General features: G+C 39.8%; 1 protein-coding gene across 1 annotated transcript; it reads right to left on the reverse strand.

Annotated features, from left to right (window-relative positions):
* Nucleotides 1–98: 98 nt before the first annotated feature.
* Nucleotides 99–9,438, reverse strand: cfap91 (cilia and flagella associated protein 91). The gene is made up of 17 exons (XM_077580952.1): nucleotides 9,234–9,438; nucleotides 9,053–9,132; nucleotides 8,109–8,254; nucleotides 7,947–8,030; nucleotides 7,574–7,627; nucleotides 7,314–7,492; nucleotides 6,161–6,338; nucleotides 5,734–5,891; nucleotides 5,478–5,651; nucleotides 4,163–4,293; nucleotides 4,004–4,093; nucleotides 3,851–3,922; nucleotides 3,621–3,767; nucleotides 2,181–2,402; nucleotides 1,972–2,120; nucleotides 1,799–1,890; nucleotides 99–715 (listed from the first exon to the last, which is right to left on the reverse strand). The coding sequence occupies exons 1-17, from the start codon at nucleotides 9,313–9,315 to the stop codon at nucleotides 516–518; spliced, it is 2,238 nt and encodes a 745-aa protein (XP_077437078.1). The 5' UTR covers nucleotides 9,316–9,438; the 3' UTR covers nucleotides 99–515.
* Between the last annotated feature and the right edge of the window lie 1,193 nt (nucleotides 9,439–10,631).

Consider the following 10,631-nt stretch of genomic DNA (forward strand, 5'->3'; position numbering starts at 1 on the left):
CAGAAGAAGTTAACTAAATAAGGATCTAGTAAATCTACTATAACCAGCTGCAAGTAAATAAGTGTTAAAAAAAAAAGGGAGTCAAGGAAGAAACAAAATAATTTTGCACATTTTTTAATTGTGATAGTTTTTTAGTTGCAGTGCACACATCTTGTACTATTTTTATTTTGCTCATTTTGTAACTTTCCATTTTATTTCAAACATTTTACACAACAGGATCCATTTTGAATGTTTGACCGCACTCGGGGAGTTTTTCAGGTGAAAAGTGAATGTGGCGCTAGTGGAAAGAAGTGGTTTCCTCAGAAAACGGAAGGAGCCATAATGTGAGTTACCTTCAGTCATTTGCCTTTCGCAATACTTTTTCTAGATTTGCTTAAGGTAGAAATGAAAGCGAAGTGCATCATACTCAAATCACCCTAACTTTAATGTTCATCCTCAAAAACCTTTTGCGAGGAGTCAATAATTTGTGGGTAAAATGTTTGACTTGAACAATTCCTCTGAGGTTTGAATTGGTTTTACAAGGGCTCCGAAGGGCCGTCTTCTCGGGCTGTGCTGTGACCCGGGTCCAGCACGTCGTCCAGAACCTGGCGGGCTGCCACATCGGAGGGGCGGGTTACCTGCGGAGTGCCCATTGTGCTGGCCACGATCTGCGGCATGGCGTTGCCCTCCACGATGCTACGCACCGCTAGGAGGTGTCTGCGCTGCCTCTCGTGCACTGGGGGAGGGGCGAAACACAAGCGGAATGTCAAGGTGGCCATCTTTTTTTTCAAAGGAGATAAATAACCTTTTGAAAATTTTCCGTGTGAGTGCGTTGAGAGCATTTATAGAAAAAGTTTCACTTATTGCATATCAGGGGTCAACAACCTTTCCTATCAAAAGAGCCATTTTAGGCCGAATAAACAAACAAAAATCTGTTTGGAGCTGCAAAACATTTGATCATTGTGATGAAGTGTGTTAGTCTAATGTACTGAGAGCCCAAGAGCTCATTAGAGATGCATCATAACATCATCATCATGCATCTTACATCATAAAATATACAGCATCCAATACATACAGATTTATTTTCTTTTACCTTTTGTCTTTCAATGATTTTTTGGGGGGGAGGATTTTTTGTAATTTTTCAGACTTACTTTTTCATACATTTTTAGACTTCTGCCTTTTTGTCAAATTTTTGGCAATTTTATTGATATATGGTAAATTTCTGCCTCTTCCTTTTTATTTATGACTATTTTTTGGAGAAAAAAATCTGCCTTTTTTTTGCTATCAATTTTCTGACTTTTGGCAAAAAAAAATTTTTGTTTAATTTTTGAACATTTTCCTTTCTGCCTTTTTTTTTTATTAAATTCTCTGACTTTTTGGGCAATTTTATGGTAATATTCTGCTTTTCCACTTCCTTTTTGGGACATTTTATGGTCACGTTTGGACATTTTTTAGGTAATTTTGTGTCTCTTTTTCTTTTCTTTTTTTTCTTTTTTTGGAGAGCTCAGTATTCTGTTCTGTGTCTCTTTTTCTGACAACTTAAAAATTTGAATTCTGACATTTTTTAAATATTTAATTAGTCATAAAAAAAATAATCAAAATCATTAATTCATTTAAATAATATTTTTATCTAAAAAGTAAATAAATAAATCATAATTTTGAATTTTTTTGTTAGAGATCCATAGGGAGCTACAAGAGAGCCGCAGGTTGCAGACCCCTGGCATAGAACTACTGAAATGAACTTTTCTGCCATATTGAGATATATTAAGATGCACCTGTTTATAAATGCCTGCCAATATTCTCAATGATGGCAACAAACCTCTCTGCCTGACTGTGATCTTCTCCACCTCAGGAATGAGAAAGCCGTAGACCAACTCCGACACGATCTCCTCCGACTGAAGATTGTTGCGGCTGTTGGCGCGCATAAAAAAACAAAATCGAGTGCAGTTTTGCACACAGACATTTATCGACATGTTGGCGAGGGTCCATCACCTCTCCTCGATGGCGTAGGCGATGTCGTTGACCTCCGTGGCCACCCTGCGGATCTCCTCTCGGGCCTGCTGGTCTGCCGTGATCTCCATGGTGTCCAGGATGATGTCCTCAAAGTACAGGTCCACGGTCTCCTGGTGGACCTTCACCACCTAACACACAAGCACTGGTGACATCATCCATCTTGGACAGACTTTTTCCAGCCGACGTACTTCTCTGAAGATCTGGTCGTCCTCCTTGCGGCGGCGTTCCTCCGCCTGCCTCCTGCCGCTCTCCTCGGCCTCGCGCCTCAGTCGCTCGCGCTCCCCCAGCAGCGTGAAGGCGTGGATGCGCCGCTCCTCCTGCAGACGGATCAGCTCCTTGGACAGGGTGTCGAACACATACTCCAGCTCGGCGCCAACGGCGGAGGCGTGAAGTGCCTCATCGTGGGACCTCTGCCAGGGAAAAGGAGACGGTTGTAGGTAGAAGAAATACGCTGGGTGGAGTCAAATATTGGGAAGAACAGCTTGCGGTTGAGAAAAAAACGTCAACGTGAGTAATGGATGCCCGCCAAAAAAGGGTTTATGATTACCTAGATGTCACAAGATGGCGCCAAAGCACTACTTTTTAAATAGAAGTGCATTCAACATAGTTCTTGGCAGTAAGATACTGCAAGGTGGCACCACGGCACTGCTTTTCTTATACAAAGCTCTTTCCCTCATTTGACAATATTTCTTCGGCAATAATATGGCGCCAAATCACTACTTTTCTTATCGAATCTCTTCCCCTCAGTTCAACATGTTCCTTGACACTAAGATACTGCAAGATGGCCCCAAGGCACTACTTTTATTATAGAATTCACCATACTTCCTTGACACTAAGATGCCACAATATGGCGCCAAAGCACTGTTTTTCTTACAGGAGTGCTTCCCCCATAATTAAACATAGTCCTTGACAGAAAGATACTGCTTTGGCACCAAGGCGCTACTTTTCTTATAGATTTCACCATACTTCCTTGACACTAAAATGCCACAATATGGCGCTGAAGCACTACTTTTTTTATCAAAGTTATTTTCCTCAGTTCAACATACTGGTAGTTACTTAGCACTAAGATGCAAGATGGCACTACTTTTATTACAGAATTCACCATACTTCCTTGGTGCTAAGATACCACAAGATGGCGTCAAAGCATATTTTTCTTACAGGAGCGCGTCCCTCCCCTAATTCAACATAGTTCTTGACAGTTGGAACCAAGGCACTACTTTTGTTAAAGAATTCACCATACTTTATTGGTACTATGATGGTGCCAAAGCACTACTTTTCATGTAGAAGCTCCTCTCTCTCACTTCAACATAGTTTCTTGGCACTAGGATGCCGGAAAATAGCGCCCAAGCTCTAATTTTCTAAGAGAACTTTCTCGCAAGATGGTGCCAAAACACTACTTTTATTTATTCGGATTTAACATATGCAATGTAACAATAGTGTCAATACAAATTGGAAAGGATAGGAAGTAGTAACCCTTTAGCGAATGATAAAAGCTGCAATACAAAAAAAAAAAAAAAAAAAAAACTATATATATACTGGATTCCAATGCTAAAGACAAATGATCATACATTTGATATGTTAATGAGCTACTTCAACCACCTTACCCGAACTGCAAATTGTGGAAATACCTCGAGTCGCTGCTGGTCTCTCTCCTCTTTGAGGGCCAAGACCATCTCCTTGTCAGCCTTTTTCATCTGCTGCTCCTCCGCTCGCAAGGCGTGCGCCGTCCTCAACTCCTTGATGAGGTCCAAGTGGTTCTCTTTGCCAGTGAATATCTGCATGGAGGCACACACGCGTTTTCAACACGGGAGTTGTGAGGATGAAGCTGCCATCGCTGTCGGGACGCGAAAGCAAGCACCTCCGTTTGGATGCTTCTTCCCCGAATGAGTTTCTGCAAATGGATGACTGCCAGCTCCTTCTCCTCTTCCCCCTACAGAGCAACGTGACAATTAAAGTGTGAGAAGCAAAAGGATGACTTTTGAATGTGTGTATATGTCAGGAGCGAACTGGCCTCTGGGGGCTCCTCCACAGTGGGAGTGACAGGACGAGGAGCGGGCTTTTCCTTCTTGACGAGATATCTAGAAATCTCGTCTCCCAGATTCTGCGCAAATGCGGATGATTGTCAGTGAGATGTGGAGGCTTATAAAGATATCCATTTTCTTTTAATAACCTTGTACTTCTCCAACAGAATGCTTCGTCTGCTCTCGGGGGGCTTGGCGACTTTGCCCGTGTTGGCTTTGGCTTTGGATTTCTGCTGCCTGAGAAAGGCCTCAGTGTGTCTCTGCATTCGATTCAGTAAGCCTGGTAATGACAGTTCAAACCAATTTGCGCTTGGATCATAACAAAACGACACCAAATTCAATCCAGATCCATTCACAGCTTTTCATAGCCATGGCCATGTGGTGTACATAAGTAACAGAGCAAATTTAATCCTTTTTTTTTCTTTAAAGATTTTTGAGTTCATTCCACATGGATGAAGATTCTGAATTTAAATCACATTTAAAAGCAACACATTTGTCCTTGGACCATATCAAAGAAATTTAATCTACAGTATGTCGGGTTTACTTTTTTGCGTTTCATATTTCATATTCACATAATCATATTTAAAGGGAAAGTCAACCCTTCACCCCCCAATTTTTGGGGGACAATAATATGTTCTATGCAACCCCACTGGTCTAAATATGGTATTCTGGTTAATATTGCGTTCCAACCGTTTTTATCAATATCAGAAGGCGGACATTTTGCCACTTGCTGTCGACTGAAGATGACATCAATGCTACTCAGGTTTTACGTAACAACAAATCACAGTTCAGCTTCAGAAAACAGCTGAGCTGTGATTGGTTGTTGCCTGAGCCCTGAGCAACTGTGATGTCATCTTCAGTCGACAGCAAGTAGCAAAATGGCCGCCCCCTTAAGATGGATAAAAACGGCTGGATTTTGCTTCATAACTTGTTCCACAAATGTAATGTTAATCAGAATTACATGTTTAGACTAGTGAGGACAGATATAACATATTATTGTTAACTGTTTAAGATTGACTTCCACTTTAGTCAACCATGAGTCTTCCCTAAACAAATGTGGAAGTAAACTAATTTTGTCTTGTATCATTACAAATTAAAATGTAATTGCCTTTTTTGAGGGTGTGGGGGGGGGGGGGGTGCTGTGTTCGAAAACGATTGGATCTGGATTGCATCAAATTTTAATGCTAAATATCAAATTTTATTGGAATTTGTCAACCTTTTGGTTCTCATTTAAGGGTTGTCAATCATAATCAATAGGCAATTCATTAATGGATTGCACCAAAGCTCTCAATAAAATTCAATCCAATCTAATTTTAGTTATGTTAATATGATTTTCCCCCCGCATTGTATCACCATTGTTTCATCCAAACCAAATTTGGGATCTGAATCTGTATTCAAATCCAGATCGTGATCACTTTCCAGTCTATCCATCCCTCAAACCACACAAACATTTTCAAAACACACCATCGTATGTCTCCACACGTTGGAACTCATCATTTCCCGTTTTCTTGACGAAGTTGTCGCCGCACGCTCGCGAGGCGCACGTTAGGGAAGAGAACACCGTGTAGTCTTTACAAGTGCCCAGCTGCTTGATGTTCTCCTCCATGTTCCTCTGCTTGGCCTCCAGCTTCCTCATTGCTGCACACATTTTTTTTGCAGATCATTTTCAGTCAATGACAATTTCTGCACTCATTCCGCTCCAGCAGCGCTCCGGTCTCACATCTCATGTGTTGCTTGTCCACCTTGTGGAGTTTGCTCTCCTTCTCCTTGAGCAGCTTGGAGTAGATGTTGTTGAGTCTGTCTTGGGTCAAGACCACCTCGGGCTCGTACTTCTGCCGCAGCATCTCCGCCAGCAAGGTCAGACGAGCGTCCTGTAGCCTGCAGACGACATTGTGCTGAGTCCTACATTGCTACTGAGAGCATATTCAGAAGATAAATGGATAATTAAAAAGTAAGGAGAGCAACAACAGAAAAATACTTTCTTCATTCAGTGTCTGAACCATATATCAAATAATATAAAAATCACACCATAGCAACATTGAATGGTGCTATGGAGGTGGATGGAAGATATTTTTTATAGGTTTAATATATTTTAAAAAGTCTCAAAATGAATACATTAATAAAAATCAGTCCATGAAAGCATTTACTTCTGTATTTTTCCTTCTCTGAAGGCCCACTCTTTAGCTTCAATTTCCTCCATCATTCGCCTCCTTTTGCGCAGAAGACTCAAGTCCTTGAGTGCCGGAAGCCGAGCCTGCCAGGCCTTTCTAGCACGCGCCCGCTCGATCATTTCCACTTCTTCAATACTTGCAGGCAGACCTCGCTCTGACAAGAAAAGGCGCGTTATTACTGCATGGCTAAATAGAGTAGGATATATGTATAAGGATCGAAAGGAGGTGCAGGCATGGAAAGAGACACCATTTATTTTTTTTGTTAACAGTGCTATGGGAGGGTGCACATAAGCCTTCTTAACTAGTTGACAAAAATGCTATTTTAAATATGGACAAAATATGAGCATAAGTGCAAAATAAGTTTATTTTTCACCATACATTTTTCAATGCATTGTAAAAGATTGAATAGACCCCCCCCCCCCCCCCCCAGAACCAACATCAAGTGCAAGAACTCATTTTGTGTTTATTTTTTCCTAAAAATCTAACTCACCCAAAATTGTAATATTATTAAGGTAGTATGTTTGTCCTACATGTCTTTTCAAATCTGCAAAAAAATTAGTAGGTCTACTCACATTGTAGTATAGAGCAGTATAAGACCTGGTGTAAGCGGGCTCCAGGTGGCATCACTTGCCTACAATCCAGGTTGGCAAGGGTTTGCTTCCTTGCCTGGGAGACCATGTTTGTATGTGTGTGTTTGTGTGAGTGAGTGAAAAAAAAAAAAAAGACCTGGTGTAAGCGCGACTAAGCTATGACTTCCCTCTAGTGATGAATGGTGATATTACAACTTAAAACCTAAAATGCGATTCACGTGGAATAAGGACCAGGGCACGAAAAGCGAAAACCTGCATACTATTGATGCTCATCGGAGTGCATTGAACAAATTCCACACCAAAACCCCCCCACAAATTTTCCCACGAAAATAGAGCCCCCCCCCCCCCCCAAAAAAAAATGTTTTTCTTTTCTTTTTTAAATTCACCCAAAAAGTGGCTCCATTACAGTAGAAGGAACATGCTTTGAATCCCCCATACACAAATTTATGTTTGGGGTGGTGGGGGATGATTAACCAAGATGCCACTCAATGTGGTCCCCGCCATCCCCATGCCTGATCTAAAGAGTGCCGTGTGTGTACCCCAGGTGAACGAAGCCACCGCCAGCAGCTCTGAAGGGGTGGTCCCAGCGCGTAGCAAATAGTCCGGCGTGTACGGGTCCGTCTGCGCTTCGCTCTCCCTGTAGTCTGTCTGTATCGCCACGGTGAAGTGGGTGGGAACGGCCTCAGGTTGCTGTCTGTCAGTGGCTTCTAATTCCTCTCTGATGAGCATGGAAAAGAAAAAACACTTCAGAAAACAGCAAATACCGGTAAATAAAAATAACAGTGTGTGTTGAACTTACTGATTACCATCACGATTAACGTCCAAGGGAGTCATTTCCACAAAAGGAAGAGGCCTGGATAAAATAAAATAAAAATCAATGGAGTTAACGGGAATTGTTTTTCTCAGGTATCATCATGGTCCATTTGAAATATGCATTACACAATCACTGGTCACTTTACTAGGTACATGACTAAGAAATTACTTTTTCCCTTTCAGGGGTAGCCACAGTGAATCACTTGCACATTTGTTTGACACCGTTTTTACACATACAATTAAATTTCTGATACAGCACTTGTATTGGACCGTACTAGGTGGTGCTAGTGAGCTGATAAAACGAAATGGCCAGTGAATGTCTGTTACATTTGTATTTTCAGAAAGAGCCGAGTGCAAACCTTTTAAAGTATTTCCAGCGATCAGCTCCACTTGGCAGATAGGTTTCTTTTTTTTTCATCAAGGGCTGAATATTTGGAATGAATCTGTCAAGGAAAACAGTCATGAGTGACAGCAACTTTCGATGGAAAAATACAATGTGTGTGTGTGTGTGTGTGTGTTACCCAGCCAGTTGCTGTAGTGCCTGCTGCCGTTGTTCTGCGGTGCCACGCCAGCGACGGTCCACAGAAAGTGGCAATGGATCGGAGGGGTCCAGACGAAAGGTGACTCTCTCATTGCTGAACATGGTTTCAAAGTCTGGCATTTTTTTCTGAAGATGGATCAATATAGAACAAAGATTTTCCTACTGTTATGATGGCTCTCTCTAGTAGAGGAAGTTCATTAGGAGTTGGAGACGAAAAATTACACTTCTGCATGTGACAATATAAAACATTATTAAAAAAAATAATACTGTAAAAACATTCATGTACTGTATTACTATTTATATTTAAACAAAATCAACGCAATCCAAATGTGAAGGGATAAAAAAAAATTCATAATAACATTAAAAAGAAAGAAAGAAAATATTAGTATTATAAACAAATGAGGAGCTGCAGGTGTGTTTATGTCACTGGTTTTGCTTATAAAAGAGTATATTTTGTGTTTCTGTTGGAATGAATTAATTAATGTCTTGTGTTTGATATTTATGTATAGTAGTTTGCTTCTTCTATGGTTGTTGTTATTTCATTTTTAAAGTGGTATATAAATAAAGATCAGTTGAGATATCATAAATGACTCATTCTACAATTAGTTTAGTAATAATCATAATCATATTTTTAAAGCTGTTAATGATAAATGATCTTACAAAAGGGTATTACTGCCATACCAGGAAAAAAAAGTTTAGTATCACAATATAAAATGATAATTTTCACTTACTAACATGTTCAACTATCGATTTCATGTTTTAGTGTGATAAGTTAAACAACATAACCCAAGGTTCACGTTTTAACATAATTGACCACGTTAAAACATGTTAAATTTGAAATTCTTATGTTGTAGTTTGCATACTGAGAGGTACGTGGAAGTGCAGGCTGGTGTTTTTTGTGTGTGTTTTTTTTAAGTTACTTACTCGTGCCACACACGACTTAAAGGACGAAATAGAACTGGCCCTGACATGGTCGACCTCCGAAGAAACGAAGTATACCGGCTCTGCGTGACAAAAAGTGAGATTTATTACAACATGCCATATTTCCAATAAAACATTAGCTCTTTCCACAAGCTAGCTGGCTAATTAAATGTTCATAACTTACCGTACAAGTAGTCATATGCACGCTCCTGTTGGGCACATCTAGCGTCAGTCGGCTTTGGAATTGTGCGAGTGACAGTTGTCATTTTTAAATATTGATTTTATCTGAAATAATAATTTAACTCGCAACTGCTGCCTGTCGCAAACGGCGCTAATGAAGTCTCAATGTGAAGTATTTAAGTACACACTTGACAAGAGTATACGTTCTCTATGACGTCACCAGCGTCGGTGGAAAATGTATGTTTAAACGAATATACTGGATGTAAATATTTTTTGTGGTATCAAGTAGGCTACAGCTATTTTTTTTGACATGTGCTGCTTTATTTTGACATGTAAAAACAAAAAGGTTTTTTTTCGTGCATGGTGTAACCTGCGATCAAGTGTATGCCTAGCAACAAGTAGCGCATCGTCGCTGGGTAACCATGGAGACTGTAAACAAAAACAAAATGGGTTGACGTTCAATTGGCACCGTTCAACGGCAGTTTGAACAATTCGGTATTAAAGCGACTAAAAACATGTCGTATGACTTTCATCCCTGTACAGTGTCCAGAAATCTGCGTTTTTCTCGAAAAGAAAACCGTCATTACAGAGAACGTCAAAGAGGGTGAGTCAACTACAACTCCCATGATGCACTTCGGCAAAGGCCAACCAAACAAGTAAGAAACGTTTCTTGCTTTTTAAGTACATCCATCCATCCATCCATCCATCCATCCATCCATCCATCCATCCATAATAGGGCCTACCTAAAAATACTTTGAAAAGCTAAAACCAACTCTTTCATTTCAAAATTAAAGAATACAATATTTATTGTGAATAGTATTTATAATTAGTAAATCAGCATGGAACAATGTAATCTGAATTCCAAATATTAATGAGTCCTGAATTTTAGTTGAATATAAAAACATAACAATTAGAGTTATAAAATGTTGTTTTGTGTTTTTAGTTCATGCACTAGTCTGTCAGTATAATTTCATCTATCAAATTTATTATTGGAGTGTTTGAACATTGTTCACAACTGACATAAAGTTCCTTTCCTGTCACAAATACACAATTTTGTGTGAATTAAAAAGAAGAAAGAAAAGAAAAAAACCTTCAAATATAGTGTAGTTAAATTGTGTCAAAGAGGTTTTACATTTTTGTACAATTTGGGAAATAAGAAAATAACAGAAATACATCAAGGCAATAGTATTTTCTGTAGTGTTATCTTACAGAACATATTGCCTCACCCTTAAGTTGATTTTGACGTCAACAGGATGTCAGTCTTATCGTGAGCGTCTCAGTGCTCACACACACTCATTCCGAAGCGTGTCAATGTTGCATAGTGTTTATGTACTTCTTTTTTTTTCTTCTCTTCCCTAAAGTCACATTTATCTCAACATATAAAGGTCATTTTTTTGGGGCC

The sequence above is a fragment of the Vanacampus margaritifer genome, chromosome 11 (assembly GCF_051991255.1).
Source record: "Vanacampus margaritifer isolate UIUO_Vmar chromosome 11, RoL_Vmar_1.0, whole genome shotgun sequence".
Lineage (NCBI taxonomy): Eukaryota > Metazoa > Chordata > Actinopteri > Syngnathiformes > Syngnathidae > Vanacampus > Vanacampus margaritifer.